This window comes from Prosopis cineraria, unplaced genomic scaffold, assembly GCF_029017545.1.
Source record: "Prosopis cineraria cultivar Desert tree isolate PC_DT_omini unplaced genomic scaffold, ASM2901754v1 PC1, whole genome shotgun sequence".
NCBI classification, from domain to species: Eukaryota; Viridiplantae; Streptophyta; class Magnoliopsida; order Fabales; family Fabaceae; genus Prosopis; species Prosopis cineraria.
Window position 1 is genome coordinate 47776922 of NW_026555332.1, and position 19533 is coordinate 47796454.

Sequence of the window (19533 nt, forward strand, 5' to 3'; positions counted from 1 at the left end):
CTTCTATAATGCCATCAATATATTCTTTATCATCGTCTAATACTCCTAGTGCATAACAGGCATCTCTAAAAGTAGGGTAGACGACTCCATCAATGGTACGTATACTCTCATATGAAGTACAGCCTTTGACGATGGTTAGCAAGGTACGCAAATAATACAATTCACCACTACCTGGAGGGGTATAGTATAATCTTCCAATTGAAAAGCCCTGCTTCCTAGGCTGCCACTCACATAAATCTTTCTTATAAACAAATTTAGTTGGGAATTCAGGATATGTTAAGCCCTTAACCTCATCATTATTCTCATCATCATTAGTATTAAACTGTGCCTCAAGCATTGTAGTCTTTCTTGTATTGCGATTAACAGCTGAATCTAATGGTTCATCGTCATCAAATATGACATTTTGTTGGTTAGGCAAGTGGAAAGTTAACCTTTCAACAGATGGTTTTTTGTAATTGATATCAAAAGCAAATATTCTCCATACAAATTCACAAGGAGACAAATATCTACAATCATAATACAATTTAATCTCATCATAGATTCTCCCACTAGTTGGGTCACACGAATCAATAAAAAATGCTGCTGTAGCCCTATCATGTCCTTTTGTCACATACTTGAAAAGATATTTAATTGACTGAGCTTGATTGCATCTTTCAATATTTATATGAGCATTATACTTTAGCAACAAATATGGATTATATGGTATTACATACCTGTTGTCCAAATCAATGCCATTTCTTGTTATTATTCTCCCATTGTCTAATCTCCTATATCGTGGGTAACCTTTTTCATCAATAACTGTGCTAGAGTTGAATGACTTAGGATAGTGTTTAGAGCATTTGCCATCAACCATATATGGTGAATTTGTATTCATCGACCCACAAGGACCATACATCATAAAAGAACTGACTGCTTTAAACAGCTTTAGATTTTCATCCTTATTTGGTATCTCTGCTGAAATCACCTTATCAACATCCTGAGATGTTGGAAACTTATCCTTGTTACACAACCAAACCAAAATATGTGCATGTGGGAGTCCACGCTTTTGAAATTCTATTGTATATATCACTAGAAAAGAAAGAGTAATTGTACTTAGAAACAATTTTTGTTATATTAAATGGAAAATAAAGATAATAAAAATTTGATATTACAATGTCAGTGAATAATAAATACATGCTTTGACCTTTCCAAAAATTTCATTCTTACGAATGTCATTTATCATCATGCCTAACTTAACCTTAAAAATACGTGCTAATATATCAGGACGATCTTCTGCTTGAAGATTTGTGAAATCTAGGAATCGAGAAATCTCAAGCTATTTTGGATTGCATGTGAAAGTTATAAACAAATCTGGATATCCCACCCACTTGAGAATCGCCATTGCATCTTGGTAATTTTGAACAGTATAGCGAACACCACCAGTAAATGATGACGGAAGGATGATTCTCTTACCCATTAAAGATGGAGCATTTTCACCCCTTAATACAGCATATGCAAGACCTTGGTACAACTTTGATCTTAATTTCTTTTGATTGTGCCTTACAAATGATAATCTTTGTGACTCAACCATTGCATACCCATCAACTAAGAATTGTTGGAACAATTTCCCACCTCGTCCAATTAACAAATGATTAATATCACGATCTTGAATCATATATGCAAATTATTCTCGCAGTGATATATAAGTAACTTTACCTCTCGGCTTTTCAACATTATGGGGAATATCCTCTCTATACCCGTCCTCACCATATGGAAATAATAAAGGATACTACATTTGTAAATAGAGGGGATGCTTTTCAGATATACGCTCCAGCAAGCCAGTCTTATGTTGTACAATTATGTCTCGACCAGCTTCGGTATAATCAATGTCACCAACAATTAATGCTGCAACTTCGTTTGATGTGGTTGGAAGGTTGTATCTCCTACCATCTGTATGATGTTTATATATTAATCGGATCTTAACCTCTTATGAATCATTTGCACCTATCATATCTCTTGCCTTCCTGTATGTTTGCACAAGAATGTTGCATGAATCTAACGTTCTCCTTAATTCCTCAACAATATTATGGCAGCATAGGTCCGTCTCATTACTTCCACTGCAAGCCATATAAAGAACTGATTAGTTAAATTTAAACATTCACATGGCTAAACCTAAAGACCATTGACAAAAATATATGATTATCAAACTCACCAAACAGCCCTCATCCTATTTGAAATCTCATTGTTTGTGTCATAAATGTAAAGTTGAGCGAATTTGGGAGGTGCCCCATCTATTAGGAGGACACTTTCAATAAGGTGAACATTTTGGCCACTCATTTTATATACGTATGGACCATGACCATCATTTATCTATCTATCTATTTTACCCCCCATTGATGTGAATGCAAACATCATGTTGTACATCCTAATATTACTGCGAAAATTTTTACTCCGACAGTCCCCATTATTAAATAGTTCATATAATGATTCAGGAGGCAACTTAGGTTGAGGTAGCTTAATCTTTCCTTGAAGACAACACATGCCAAATGACGGGCAAGATTTGTTGGCATCCTTCTTTAACCTCTTATCAGACCAGAACTTCATGTGGCAATATTGACATGTCTGAACTTGATCTCCATTATCATAGTAATCTATACATTATAAAAATAATATCATAGAGGTGGGCCAATATTGATACTTATGCTAAAACAAAAATAAAATATTTAAAATAAACTTACCTTGCTCTAACATTGAGATATATGCAGGATAATTAGTTGAAACAACATACCCATTACTTTGATTATCTACAGAAGAACTTGATTGACAACATCCTGTGCATCCAACATAGCCAAATTAACAACTAAAACCATTTTGAAGAAAAGAATTGTAGTGCATTTCAAATATATATACTTTTTGTCCTTTTTGATCTAGCTAGTTGTTGTATTGAATGTTGAGTTGAAGGAACACCTGAGATATTTAATTTATCATTAATACAAAGAAGCATATTCAACGACGAACTTAATATGCCAACTGAAGGGTTGATTCAATATTTTATATATAAACAAAAAAATGAGTGATCACTGACCATTAGAAATATCTAATAGTGGAGAATGTATCAGCACATCCAAAGGCAAGCCTTGACGGTCATAGTTATTTTCCCCTGTACTTAAATATGCTGCTCCTAAGGAATTATAAGGAATAATCAATCTAGACTTTCAAGATGAACATACACATTACTACTAAAAAAATTTCAAATCTAAATGCATGCCATACTCTTCCTACTAATAATATATATACGGTGACGCCGTGCGTTAAGTTGGGCTATGCTATTGCCTGTTTGCAACAATTGCGGATCATTTTCACTATCATTCGAACTCCTATGCCCTGAGAAATGCATAATCACACTTACTCTATAAGTTAAAGTTGCAAGTTAATACTTTACATACAATGACTACATTTAAAAGGGTCACATGTACTTTTTTCCTTGAGAATTTGTTTACGATGATGTCGTGCATGAACCTGGGCTTCATTATTTCCTTGATGTAATAAATTTACACCTTAAATAATCAGATAAATATTGAATGAGAATAATAAACATGTTTCATGAAAATTAGTGATCAAATATGTGTTAGTATAAAAAGAGATGATACTAAGAAATATATCACAAACCATTCGAGATATCTAACAATGGAGAACAAAGCACCGTATCACTTCTCAAGCCTTGATGGTCAAAGTTATCTTCACCAGCATTTAATTGGTTATGTCCTAAGATATTATAATGGATAATCAATATATAACTACAAGTAGAAGGTATATTATACCACCAAGAAAGTATAATTACAAAAATATTACATACTTCTTTTATTAACAATATCCAGGCGATGGTGTCATGCTTGGAGTTGGGCTAAGCCACTGTCTATGTGCATTGAAATTGGACCTTAAAAAGAAAAACAACTAATTAATAAGTATGAGCATAGTTGTCAAAAATGCGACTCAACTCATTAAGTTGATTGAGTTAATATCTGTATCTTAGGAAAATGAGTCAACTCATATGTAAACTTGCTTTTATACAAACTGGAGTGAAATCATTTATCACTCGTATAAAAATAGTAGAAATTAATGCATGTTAACACCATACAAAAGCCATTCATATGTTGAATTATTTTGAGGTAAAATCAATCAAGTGTCACACATTCGGATGCTAGAACCTATGCTATCTATGCTATTGCCCAAATCTTTTAAAGTTATATCTATATATATTTAATACATTTATTTATTATAAAAAATATAAATTTTTTGTTTCCATTGAAAAAAATTAATTTTCAAAGGTTATCCAGAATTAATTTATAAGATAACATAATTTGAACTATATAATTCTACATTAAAGTTATCTAAAATTTAATTTATATTTATTATTAGTCCACTTGACTCATTTTTATCAATAAATTATATAATTAATTATGTTGGAGGTCATAAAGTAAGTTAGCAAGTAATATATTTTATGAATTTCCATAAAATAAGTTATTTTTTATGAATTTATGAATTTTATCTTCACAATTCATGACTAACTATTTTCATACTTCACAAAAAAGTATATTTTAGGAATTTATATGGTAAGGTCATATAACTGACTATGTTGGAGGTCAAAAAATAAGCTTATTTTTCATAAAAAAATTTAAAAAATATAAAATATATTTATGTATGGTCTCTACGACGAATAACGTATCAAAGTTCATTTCACCACCACAGCACCAACCCTAGAATTATTAATATATGAATTTAACATAATGATACCCAAACAATTAAATAATATATGGAACAACTGGTTGCAGAATCCAAAATATATAAATATGGGAGGAATTAATATATGAATTTAACATCATGATACTGAAACAATTAAATAGATTAATATATATATCTTATCATATTTATAATTTTTAAAATTCATGAGAAAAGATTTAAATAGTAAAATATAAACAGATATATATTAAAGTAAATTTTAATCCTACTATACATACATATGTATGTATGTATGTATGTACGTATGCATGCATGCATGCATACTCATTTTTGCCATAATAGTTGGGAATATATCATATCAAATTTCATATATTAATTTTTATTATATTTATAATTTTTGAAATTCATGGGGATAGATTTAAATAGTAAAGCACATATTCTTTTTTAAAATATTTAAATAGATATGTATTAATTTAAATTTGAGTCCCAATATATATTTGAATATAAATATCCTAAAAATTATGAACCTAGAATTTCACCATATATTTAGGTTGGATAGAGTGTTTAAATAAATAGATATTAATTTAAATACATATATAATTAGATTTGAATTTCAGATTGGTAAAAATAGATTTTAAACACATGTTATTTTTTCTAAATATTTAAACACATATATATTGATCTAAAATTTAATACATATATACATATACATGTGTGCTAAAGTCTTTCACGGTGACCTGATATGAATATACATATTATAGATATTATATGTATATATATTATTTAGATATAATATATATTATATAATATAATATATTTAGATATATATTAAACTAAATATACATGTCTCGAAGCTCCTTCACGGCAACCTTATCTGTTGTTATGCGTCTATGTATCCATATATATACATGTGTGCTAAAGTACGAAGTAGACCTAGATTCAACTCACAGCTAGATTCAACTCGCATCATTCAACACATATACGTGCACAAGAGAACATAGATTATGATGAATTGAATATACATGTGTGTGTGCGTACTTGATGTTGCAGAGAGAGAGAGAGAACAAAAGAAAGGGTCTGTGTGTATTAGGGTTTCAAGAAAAGAAGAGAGAAATGTACGAGAAGGAAGAAAGGGATGGTTCTGTGGGTTTAAGCTAGTATAATTCATACAAAACATTATAAATAATTATAATAAATTATTTTCACTTACTCTCTACACTTTATTTCTTCCAAGCCCTACCATCATTATCGCAATTCATAAAGAACTCAAACCTATCATTATCAAACCAAATTCAGCTCACCTTTTATTTGTCTATATGAATCAACTAACCTGTAGGAATTAAAATATGCATGCATATGAAGAGAGCTTAATATAAGTGTATAAACTAACATGTATGAACCTATCATGTTGCTCTCGACCAATTCTCAAAGATTGGTCTCCCAAAATCAATGAATGAACATGTACCTAGGAGGCTCTATTTATAATTAGCAGCAGTGTTGATGTTAGAGGGAATTTTGAATTTAAATTTTCAATCAAATAAAATTTAAATGAAATTAAAACCCAAACAAAATAACTTATTATCAGCTGAAGCAAGGATGATTATTAATATTAATATATAAAATTGAAATTAAAATTCAAGCAATCAATTTATAATCTCTATATAATTTAAATTTAAATTTGAATTTGAATATATTTTATAATAGTTTTCTTGTAAATAAGTATATTTTTCATTATCTACTATCTAATTATATAATGATATGATCAAAAATATATTTTAGTTTAGATTATATACTTCAAAAAATATATTATTACGAAAAAAATAATAGAAGAAAAACATATCAAGAGCTAATAGGTCATTTTTAAAATTTGGTCATCTTAATTTTTTTTCCACACCTTAATTTTCTATCAAAACATTTAATATTAAAATAATTTTTTTAACTACAGCAAAACATAGAGAAAAAAATTCAAAGAACTAAAATTGGACATTATAGCAAAAAAAAAAAAAAATAAAAGATAAACATATCTAGAGCTATTAAACCATTCTTAAAATTCATTCATTCTATTTTTTTCCACCTCAATTTTCAATTAAAATGTTTAATATTAAATATATATAAAAATGATTATTTGAATTTTAAATAAATAAACCCAAAATCTTTAATTCTAACCGACATATTTATACTTTATTATAAGATAGATATTAATTTTTCTAAACAAATGTTTTAAATTAAGGAATTTTATTTAACAGGAATAGTTAACTGAATATATAATATGCTCATCTTCAATACTTTTTTAATTCTATTTCTTTTTAACATATTTGTAATTGAAACAGATAGATCTAGCTAAATAAAAATAAATGCCAATCAGATTTTAAAGAAGATTTCAAAAATTATATGCATATTTGGATCTTAATTTTTAGGAAATTATTAGGATAGATAACAAATTTAAAATCAGCTTATTTTTTCTATATATATATATATATATATTAATTTGAATTCAAATAGATAGATAGATACTTTATTATATCAAGCTAAAATTTAGGAAAACATTAGAATTGATTGAAATGCACAAATTAATCAAGGTATATTGGGAGTTTTAAATACAGATTAATTTTTCTAAATTTTTATTAGAAAGATCAATATTAATTTGACTTTCTAAATTAATTAGATAGACATATAAACATAACTAAATATTGATTTCAATGTCATTCCTTTGCTTACTCTATTGCGAGAAGGATTTACCATGTATGTTTGTAAAAGGCTCTTAAACAAATATAAAATAGTAAATAGGTCCCATGTGTAGAATAATAAAAAACAATTAAATTTATAAAGGATGAAATTATTGTCATCATGCCAATAGAAGGACACAACAAAAAAATATAAAGATCTCAAAGACATTGGAAAAAAATTGAAAATAATATCCTAAGTAGTTAGACTAAGAAAAAGTTTAATCAGTGCTCATAATTAATTAATATAAAAAATATTTGATCATTTCTCTATCTTTACACGCTTCACAACCGATGAAATAAGTTCATCATCACTACTATCATTATCGACAGTCATGTCACACATATTTTTTCCCTTTATTGAGGCACCAATTGGAAGGGCACGCATCTTATTCACATTCGTGGAAAAATCACCACTATTAGCATATTTCTCACTTAACTTTGGGCATGTTTTAGAGCTAATACTTTTTGAAGGAGTGCTTTCACCTGTATTACCAACTTCTGAGTCTACATGCGAAGTATCACATTCCTAATAGAATAAAATTTATATTAAAAAATTAATATTTCATGCATTTTATTTAAATTTAGAAAACAAATTTAAAAAATACTTACAGTTGTGGTTTCAGTATGACTGTCATTGTGTAGACTATTTGGAAGGTCATCTATGCCTTCCTTATATGCTCTTAATACATTTGAATCTTCACAAAGACGGGTCACTATGTAGCCAGCCGAGAAGCCTTGTTTCGCGGGGTCTCTAATGGAAACCTTGAACACAAACTCCTTCCCAATAAACTCATAAAAATAATCTGGAAGCACAAACTCATCTTCAGATTCCTACATTTATGATAATGTATTTTATGGTTGAATATCATATTTGATTTTATAAAATTTAATTATTAATATAAAATTAAAAAATAATAGAGTCATCAATATTAATTAAATTAAAATTTTCACTAATTCAATATCTATTATATGTGTATTGCTGTTGCAATTTGATATTCAATATGTGTGTGCAATATTCATATTGCTATTAAACATAAAAATGGCATTGAATACATACCTTAGGAATAGACTCTCTTAGGTGAGCAGCAGTGCAATTTACAAACTTAGAAAATACAGGATCAAACATAATGAATGTGTCAGATCCAGTACCATCAGCTGCAGTAAATGTCACCTTAAACCTACAAACATACATGTAAAATTTTAGAATATAAATGAATATCATTTGCATTGATACACAATTTTAACAAATACCTTGGTACAACAGTCTTGACTTTTCTATTGCACTCTGTGCAATAGAACCCATCACAATCAAGGAGTACTCCCTTATTACATTTCTTGCATGCATTGTAGAACCAATCTCTATCAGTATAAATATCGACAACAGTGCCAAGAGTCACAACTTCATCCTCCTACAATTATATTAGCTTGTCATATCACACTCCAACCATCATACAAAATTAATATAATATTCATAATATACTTACAATATACACAACACTTACATGTTTACAATCTGATAGTTCTTCAATCTTAACCTTATTTGGTATTACGAGCAAAGATTCACCAATAGATTGAGAATTTTGGCTAGTCAATAGCTCTATGTCTTCATCCAAGTGATTACCTGAAGCCTCAAGACTAAAAATAAAATAAGATTATATTAGTATAATTTACTTCTCAAAACCATAATCATAACCCACTGACAATAGTATAAACATGACATAACATACCAAATCAAAATTTTATAGTATGACAGACTCACCTAGAAATAAAACTGGAGACCTCTGGAATTGAAGAGTGTACAAAAACTCGCAAGCAATACATTGTGCTAGTAAGCCTCCTCATTTCTATGTAAGAATCAAAACATTTAAAGAGAATGTATATATAATTGAATCAATATTGTTCAGACATTTATGTGAGAACACGTACTATTGAACTCTCTAATCTTAAACCACTGCAATATGATAATAACTGGCTTTTTTAGTGCCTCCTCTATCAAGTTTAGTACATCATCAGCAAAGGCTCCCCATAAATTACAACTCACCTTGTTTTTCCTATAATGATAAGAATAGTATCAAATGAATGTTCATCACAGGCACCAAAAATTAAATAAGGTTTCAAGTATATTAATTGATGAAGTTTGTGTCATATTACTTTGCATCTTCTAGGCTTATTTCTATTCGTTTTTGTTTTTTCCCATCCTTAATCGGTTCCTCCAACTCTCCAATTCCAAATAATCTTCCAATCACATCTGTCATGAAAAAAAAATATGCCATTTAATCACATGTCATTAAGAAAAATAGACCATTAAAGATTAAGATAGATAAAAATAGATAATTTTAACTTGGTAATTGCCCTACTTTTATTTGATTGGCAAGTTTTTTTTCCAAAAAATGCAATAAGATTTTTAATAGATAAAAAAAGATTAAAATAGGACATTATCAAATAGCGTTTTTTGAAGAACAAATTTAGAAAATTTAAATACATACCAATCAAGTAATTACCATTCGTTGCCTCCCTATCTGCAATATCTGGAATATTAATAAAATTGAAGCCAAAACGATAGATTGAACCTGTCTCAGGACGTAACTTTATAGTAGTAGAGAACATGAAGCTAATCTTATAAGGATGATCCGTTGTTTGATATGATTCAGAGCACTGAGAGGCTCCAAATTTTGAAATTTTATATATTTTAAAGGGATGCAACCTATCTTCAAAACGTCTCACAAAAGGTTTTCAAATAATTGCAGAAATCCAATCACCCTATGATAAGTTGATTATTAAAGGAATACTTAATCATAAATCAATATGAAATATAAGAACAAATAATACAAAAGTAAAAATCATTAAGGAATTTGAATTTTACCAAACTTAATATATGAAATTAATATATTTTGAGTTCCAATATTCATGTCTTGAAACTCCTTCATGACATATTATTTTTTAAATTTCAAATATCAAAAAATCAAAATTTTTTGAGACTCACGTGCAATGCATGGGCTATATAATTAAGGGGATCTGAAAAGCAAAATGCATAAACACTTATTCCAGCATCCTGGAAGACCAATTCAACACTATTGGATTCTTCGGATGTATTTCTACCTGGTAATCTCCATATATGAATCACCCTAACCATAATGGGCCAATCTTTTTTGTTGTGTTGATAGCACGAATAGCATGGATTTCAAAAGTAGAAGCCATGGGTATTATAAATAATGGTGAAAAGAAGAATGAACTTAGTGCAATTAATTAGAAGAGTGACTCTAATGTGAAGTTGTAAAATGTGCTATTAGCCTAACCTAATTATTTATAATTGAATAAGGATGATTTGGGAGGAAAAATTAAGAGGTGATTTAAAAAAAAATCAAAATGATAGATATTAAAAATTATTTTATTCAGTATAGATATTTAAAGAATTTGAATTTTACCAAACTTAACATATGAAATTAATATATTTTGAGTTCTAAAGTGCTTCACAAAACGTGATCTATGTGTGTGTGTATTTAGATATATATTAAACTAAATATACATTAATAATTGTATTAATAATATTTAGATATATTTTTAAATTTTAAATATGTACAAATCAACATTTTTTGAGGCTCACGGAATTATGAGATTTGCCAACCACATCTATAACTAAATATATATCATTAAATTTACATATATGAGATTTGCTCACGGAATTTCAAACTTATCATTAAATTTCAAATACATTTAGTTATGGGCGTTGAGGTTAGATATAATAACTGTAAATATATTATGTCAAATTTTAGAGACTAATAAAAATAAAATTTTAATTTTTAATCTAAACATATATGTATTAATTTAAATTTGAATCTTAATATATATATCAACATACAAATACCCCAAATATTATGAACCTAAAATTTAACAATATATTTAGGTTGGATAGAGTGTTTAAATAGATAGATATTAATTTAAATACACATATAATCATATTTGAATTTTAAATGTTTAAAAATATATTTTTCAACACATAAACTTTTTCTGAATATTTAAACAGATATATATTAATATAAATTTTAATCATAATATATATATACACACACACATATATGTATGTAGTATATAGACAAGGAGTTATGGACGTTGAGGCTAGATATAATAACTGTAAATATATTATGTCAAATTTTAGATACTAATAAAAATTATATTTATAATTTTTGATATTCAAGAGGATATATTTAAATAGTAAAAAAATTTTAATTCATAATCTAAACATATCTGTATTAATTTAAATTTGAATATCAATATATATATCTGCATATAAATATTATAAATATTATGAACCTAAAATTTTACCATATATTTAAGTTGGAAAAAGCATTTAAATAAATAGATATTAATTTAAATACACATATAATCAAATTTGAATTTCAAATAGGCAACAATAAATTTTTAAACACATAATACTTTTTCTAAATATTTAAACAGATATATATTAATATAAATTTTAATAATAATAATAATATATATATGTAGTATATATACACGGAATTAAGGATAGATATAATAACTATAAATATATTATGTCAAATTTTATATATTAATAAAAATCATATTTATAATTTTTGAGATTCAAGAGGATAGATTTAAATAGTAAAAAAATTTTAATTTTTAATCTAAAAAGATATGTATTAATTTATAAAAATACTCTAAATATTATGTCAAATTTTAGTTACTAATAAAAATTATATTTATAATTTTTGATATTCAAGAGGATAGATTTAAATAGTAAAAAAATTTAATTTTTAATCTAAACAGATATGTATTAATTTATAAAAATACTCTAAATATTATGAACCTAAAATTTCATGGTATATTTAGGTTGGATAGAGTTATTAAATAGATAGATATTAATTAAAATTTAAATATAATTAAACTTGAATTTTAAATAGGTAAAAATAGATCTTTAAATACATCTAAAAATTAATAATTCATTCTACACCTAACTCCAAACCTAAATATCATATTTTATATTTTATAAAAAATAATAAAACTTTCCTAACCTAACTACAAACTTGACTCCGAAGCATAGAATCACTCAAAAGGCATCTCGAAGCATTGAAACACGGCAAACCTAAAATTGGACACATGACATTCTCTCATAGCCTTAAACCCTACTTTTATATATATAATGATTATTAAAATTTTTTTAATAAATTTTCTTGATCATCAACTAAGACAATACAAATTTTATCTATATGATTCAATATAAAAAAAATTTACAATTTTTATGAATGAACTATTCATATATATTCTAAATAATGAATATTTAATATTAAATTTTTTATAATTTAAATTTTGTAATATGAGATTTGAATCATTTATATTAAATCAAGACTGTTTAAATTGATTATTAAATTTATTAAAAAAATTATAAATTGAACATTCAAATTTATTCAAGACAATATATACTCAATGTTAATTTTTTAAAATTCTATAAATTTTTAATATTAAATTTAAACTATTAATGCTAACATGGACTATTTAGACCTGTGGTCTAATTTATTAAACTTTTTTATAATTTTATCAAATTTTTATTGTAAAAAATATTAAATTTAAATTCTAGATCTTTCTTAAATGGACTGGAGAGGGATGGAGAAGGAAGGAAAGTGGCCTAGCCAGAAATAGTCAAAAGATAATCTATTGAGCACACTTTAGAATTACTCATTTGTAGCTGAGCTGGTGGCAGAATATAGAAAATAGGGGTGTTAAAAAAATTAGACTACCATATTAATGTTAACATAAATCATTGGATCAATTTCACAGTAAAAGGTTTATCTAGTTTTAAATTATATTTCATTTTGTTCAATTTAATCTAATTTATACTAATTTTTAAGTGATCAATTGTACCTGGATTAAACACAGTTAATTAATTTAATAATTAATTTACCGGAAAAAAGAACACATAAATTATAACTACTTTTCTAAAATCATATATTTCTCTAATTTTGTTCAAATGATTATCATTTCATATACTTGTATTCTATATCATCAATATTTTATTGTGATTATTATAAAAGATCTGTTTCCCTGCTCTGAGACGCTCTCAAATCATCACTGCCATCAATTCAGCTCGTAATAAATTAGTTGACATTCAAAAATCGATTTAAACATCCTCTGCTGTTTCTCCCCTCCCCAACATTTTATATGCTGATTTTCTTTTAGGGGTAACCTGTTGACTGATTTAATGTAGTTTAATTTAATCAATGTAAACAAACTGCTTGTTTGTTCTGTAGCAATAGCACGAGTCAAACTTCATTGAAGGTGTCAACTGTTAAGTGGGAAATTGTAACCGCAAACTACCAATAAGTGGAGGGGACAGAATTAGGATAGTTCCACTTTCCTATCTGATAAACCTCAAAACCAAAGTAGATCTACCGCATGAATAAGGTCTCCCCTAACTTTGATCCACTCCAAAGGCCATGGGAAGAACTAGACGTGCAACCACCCACCTTCACTTAGGCACTGTGCTTGGCCCTATTATGAGACTGTAATCCATTTTCTGTCTTAAATAACCTGCAAACCATTGTAGTTACCTCGTCATCAGTATAAACATAGGACCCAACAGGTTAAAAGAAATGGAGGTGGAGAAGGAGACGCGGGTAACGCCAATCACCTGTTGCAAGGCTTGCAGCTGTACTCTGCAGTCGATTCGTGAGTCTCCTTCGCCTGCGCCGCGTTGGTCGGAACCACCTTCCCAGCCTGCTTAGAGGGGTAAGGAGTCGCAATGTGGACATGGCCCCCCTTTTTGCCATCTGAACCAAACATAGATGTTCGTTAATTTCTTTCCCGTTTCATGCTCTAGCTCAGACCATACATATATTGCATGTAAAAACGGATCACAAGCAGAGGTACTTGTGTATCACCCCCGTTCCATATTAGTCCAGACTCAAACGAAATTTCATCTAATTTCTCCAGCGTTGAGAAAAAGCAGCAGCAGGAGCATTTTAGACTACGGGTCTAAACGCGCACGCACACCCAAGCAAAATAATCTGTCTCCTACAATAATTAAGATGTAAAGCTTTAATGTACTTTACCAGTCTTATGTGGAGTAACTAATTTTGCCATCTTCTCTGGAACAGGTGTTTTCTTGGAAGATTTGGCAGGCCTCTTGATGCCAGCTTCGGGCTTTAGGAAAGTAGAGAGCAAGTTCGAATCAATCATGAAAGCATAGCATACATTATTAGTCTCCTTTTACCTTTTCGGGTGTCTCTTTATCCTCACTTTCATTGTCTCCCTCATCAATATCATCTCCATCTTCGCTTCCTGCCTCACCGCCATTCTCAGTGGGCTACGCATAACCCCCCCCCCCCAAAAAAAAAGGATAAAATTATTATAAATATAAAAGATAATTACATTTACTGTAACATTCACTCTAAGCTGTCTCTAACAGTTATAATGCAAAATTATCGATCTGCACAATACAAGTTGAACGCAACTTCATCCGAGTAACTTTACTGCAACAGAATATGCAGAACAATCACAACCAAGCTTGGAACAGTTAGTAAAATAAGAACGAACTGGAACGGTGTTTAATAAATTCTACAGTAGAATCTAATTGCGGAAAATATTTACAGTACAGAAGGAATCAGAACAATATAGTAAAACGATAATAATTAACAAGATATTGACCAAGTATTCAAGTTGAGATAATAAGAATGATAGAATAACCGATATATACAATTACAGGTGGAGCAGAGACTATTGTTATTCCTGTGTATTCCCTGTGAAGTTGGAATATAGCAGGTGGAATAAACTTCATCAAATCAAGTATACAAATAACTATCGTCATCCAACCGTTTGGATAAGCTAATCAATAATTAATCAAACTTAAAAAGCCACTTTTATATATAGTCAGGGGAATACCTCATCTTTACCAGAATCCTCATCCGACTCATCAAATTCGGACGAATCTTCCTCATCTTGACCGTTTCCATCCTTTCTTCTACCCCTCATCTTTCCTGTCAGGCCAGCTTCAACTGCAACAAGTCGCACAGCTTCCATCACTTTAGATTCAGGTTCTCCTGCGCAAAGTATATAACGTATAATGAACAGGAAGCAAATGACAAAAATAACTTGTTTGAGACAGTAAAACTACTCAAAAAGGCATCTCTACCATTGGCAGCTCTAATTGGAATATCATCATCTTCATAATCTGAACCAAAGACAACAGAAGAAATCAGAATGCAGATAGAAATCGTAGATGAACTAAACCGAATTTTAGTTTGTGAATAGTATCTCACCAGAACTATCAGTCACTTCCTCAGTAAAATTTAAAAAACAATATAGTTAAGGAAGTACTGCAAGTGAGAACACAACAATGCATATTTAATTATTGACAGCAAATTCGACGCCATATCTGAATAACAAATCATGTTAGGATATTCAACTAAACTTCTTGCTCTATATCCGGTAAAGAAGACACTTCCATGTTTCCAGCTGTGGGAGAGCTCAAAGTCCTTTTCAAACACCAAGTTAAGTGATATTTGAGGGAGCTTTTCACTTGAAAGAATTCCAATCCCAAGCTTTTGATCACCAACTTTCACAAATAGGCAAACTGGTTCACTCTCTTTTCCCTGCTTGATTCCCAGACATGCCTGTCACATAATAATTTATTCAGTTAAAAACAAACAAACAACATGCAACGCAAAACGTCTTGCTATTTATATGTCGTTATATGTAACCTGTGTAAGATGCAAGATCATGTCTTCTCCTGGGGTAACCTTGAGAGATTCTCCATTTTTCAACTCGAAACCTGGAAAGTCAATTGTTCTTTAAATGTCTAAATTCTTATGCATAGCCATAATTTCAGATAGTGGATAGAGACTCGAGCTAGTAACTTGATATGATAATATTTGGATTATCAACTTCCCACGTGTAATTAAATGCAGTAGTTTTTAAGTGTGTCAATAGATGAGTTGCTTTAAAGCGGTATTATCTTTCATCCAAAGATCATTGACTACCCAAATTGCTTACACCACAACAAATGTGTTTTGTTTTTCCCCCAAGAAAAAGGCACAAAAAATTGGCTCTGCGATGAATTCATTCACATCCATTACTCCAACGCTCCCGATATTTGTTGAGTACGTAACTAAAATGACAGGAGATGATTGGTTCAGCAAGGAACGGATAAATTAGGGTGTAATTGTAATAACAAGTGACGCTACTGCTGGTGGTCAGAGAGGAGTAATGGGTGACAACGGAAGCTTGATCACATTTCGAAGAGGGGGACCATAAATGAGAAGAAAAGATCATTTTCCACTTATTGATCAATGGTCACTATTAAAAAAAAAAACAAGAAAAGGACAGTCCAGGCCCCAGTTTTGTCCAGAAACAAAACCGAACAAAAGATAACGGCAAATAATATATTACAGGTTAACACATGAAAAAAACAAATAAAATAAGACAAAACGTTCGAAATGATCTACAAGCATGAAAAATGATTCAGTGTATCTAGTCTCTCGAATAGGATGAACGACTCAGACTACGACAAAATCAGCATGCAGAGTAGCTTCAATTCCACAAAATCAAGTCGATGTTAGGCGAGAAGAATTAAGTTAAATACGTAAGTAAAGCCTGTGCGGTGATAAGAACGAGCAAAAGGAATGTAAAGAAAGTTACGTTCATGTTCGGCCGAATGCCGGAGGGTAACAATAATAAACTAGACTAGACTATATCTTCAATTTCAAAACTGAAAATGTGGAATTTCAGTAAAGTTACGTATGAGGGTGTGGAAGACAATGACAGAGTAAGGATCGACATGAAAGAGGTGAAATTACCCCAAAACGCCATGAATGACTGCCGAGGAGACCGGCGAGCTCTGAGGATAGAAGATGAAAGGTTGGTTGCAACTTACCAGAAAGCACAAGAACTTACCCGTCTATTAATTGTTTGGGAGGAATGAGAGGTTTGGCTGTTTGGGTACTCCTAACCCCCTTATATATTGAAAACAAAGTTGAACGTTTCATTTTCCGACATATGTTGCTCTTCTTTTAATAACTTCTTTTTTTTTAATATTTTAAATAGAGTTAACGAGTCATTGATGTGTGGGAAGCTGCAAGTGTTTGACATGACAAATTGACAATACAAGTCCATGTTAGCTATCACGATTTTTGAGCTCTCTCAGTTCAAAGTGATCACATTGATGAACTTTTGTAGACATGTGAGGATACCTACGGCACAAGCACCAGGAAGAGACCAGTTACGATCAGTGACGGAACTGCTAGGGGGTGCGAGATTTAAGCGAGCCTATTGGTGGGGAGTTGGAGACGCAGCCTGATTTTGATCAGACCGAGCACCTGAGGATGTTGATGGAATCTTCTACGATTTTGTTGGCTTTGAAAATCGTGATGAGTAGTCTGCAGGGAAGGAGCCTCTCTGTATTTTGATCGTGATTTGCATCTGGAGTCTTCAATTTTGCTCGGATTGGAAATAACTAACAAGGCACCCCATCTCGTGTACTCGGTGAAGCTAGATTTGAGGGTGATGATGTTATGTAAAAGCAGTAAAGCTAAATTTCACATAGGGTGTTCAGTCTGAACCATTCTAATTGGCCTGATTTTGTCTTAATTATATTAGGACGGCTTTTATCCCGCCCGACAATAATCAGGACGAGACTTTAAGGGATATGATAGAAAAGAGGTTTGGAAAGGGACGAGACACGAGATTACTATCGAGACGTCCCGTTCCGAATATTATATATATTATTTTTATTTTAAATATATTAATTATATTAATATAATTTATACTTATCTTACTTATATCAATTATAATTTAATACTTACAATTCTTATTTAAAACTAAAGTTTTTTTATATTGATAATTTTAATGGCATGGAGTAAACATGGCGATATTTTTCTTTATAATGTATTAATTATATTAATATAATTTATTCTTATATATATCTATTCAATAATTTTTATTTATAACGTATTTCTTGCTTTATTTTTAGAAAAGTAATTAATTTAGCACATTTTCATTAAAGTAGAAGAACAATGATTTGATGTTATGTTTGACTTGCCTGTTGTTGCTAATCTTATAGCATAAAGATCACTTGTATTTGTTATTATAATGTATAGTTGTGATTAATATAATTCAATAATTAATTTTAAATTATTGTTATTTATGTACTTGTTTTGTTTTGATTTTAAACTTAATAAATTATATAATTTAAAATTTAAATGAATATTATTATCCAGATCTTTTTTTCGATATTATTCCATTTATCGAGATGGCGAGACGTCCGGATCTTGTCCCGATCCCGTCCCGACTCTTGACGGGACGGGATGACTTTCAGGACGGAACGGAACACAGGACTAAAATTCAGTTCTGATCTCTTTTTCGGGATGAGACACGGGACGGAGGTGTCCTAATCCCGTCCCGTCCCGTGAACACACCCCTAATTTGACAGTGGCAAAATTTATTCCATTCTTGAAATATGTTCATGTTAAATATCTTTGCTGCGGGTGCTGATTGTAATTAATTGGAATTTTTGCACATCTTCCCCATTTAACAGATGATAGCCTAACATTTCAAATATTTTATAATATGATTCAGATTAATATTTAAGTTAAATTAAAATGGAAAAAACCACTCCTATAATTTAAAATTTTATTGTCATTCTCAAATCTAAAATATATTATGTCAACTAAAGACAGTAAAATATTTAAAAGTGTTTAAATATTAAAGTAATGTATGATTATAAATGAGCCATGATTATAATCATTTAGATACACAAATTTTGCTATTCTGTTACACAAATTCTTTTATTTGTTTTAGGGATGAAAAGGGAACGTCGCAGCCCAAGATTATAAATGCGCTACATTTCAGAATTTTTAAAAACGTCTTCCATAATTTTTAGTTAATAGATTTTGCATGGTTATTAGGCTAATTTACTCTAATTAACTGTGTTCCATTGATTGAATTACTTGTATTTATTTAACCATGTGTATTGCCAAGTCATTTTATATTTTATAGGAAGTTTTTTATAATTTTTATCAATTTTATATTAAGTGCTTGTAGTTTATTAAATATCTTAATTCTTAAGAATTAATAAATTTTT

The 19533-nt window shown here is 29.5% G+C and overlaps 2 protein-coding genes across 3 annotated transcripts; both read right to left on the reverse strand.

Annotated features, from left to right (window-relative positions):
- Positions 1-7704: 7704 nt before the first annotated feature.
- On the reverse strand, positions 7705-10052 carry LOC129302135 (replication factor A protein 1-like). The gene is made up of 9 exons (XM_054940814.1): positions 9932-10052; positions 9597-9693; positions 9372-9496; positions 9205-9289; positions 8948-9080; positions 8697-8854; positions 8503-8623; positions 8055-8276; positions 7705-7971 (listed from the first exon to the last, which is right to left on the reverse strand). Exons 1-9 carry the CDS (start codon positions 10050-10052, stop codon positions 7705-7707), a joined length of 1329 nt encoding a protein of 442 aa, XP_054796789.1.
- A 3579-nt stretch (positions 10053-13631) lies between these two features.
- Positions 13632-17489, reverse strand: LOC129293712 (histone deacetylase HDT1-like). Of its 2 annotated transcripts, none has more exons than XM_054931801.1 (10): positions 16449-16668; positions 16157-16227; positions 15858-16069; positions 15716-15738; positions 15589-15627; positions 15339-15496; positions 14671-14763; positions 14510-14600; positions 14089-14227; positions 13632-13988 (listed from the first exon to the last, which is right to left on the reverse strand). In XM_054931801.1, the coding sequence occupies exons 1-10, from the start codon at positions 16516-16518 to the stop codon at positions 13931-13933; spliced, it is 954 nt and encodes a 317-aa protein (XP_054787776.1). In that variant the 5' UTR covers positions 16519-16668; the 3' UTR covers positions 13632-13930. The 2 variants fall into 2 exon arrangements, with proteins under 2 accessions (XP_054787776.1, XP_054787784.1); XM_054931809.1 differs by lacking the exon at positions 16449-16668 and adding an exon at positions 17252-17489 and having other exon boundaries at positions 13633-13988.
- Between the last annotated feature and the right edge of the window lie 2044 nt (positions 17490-19533).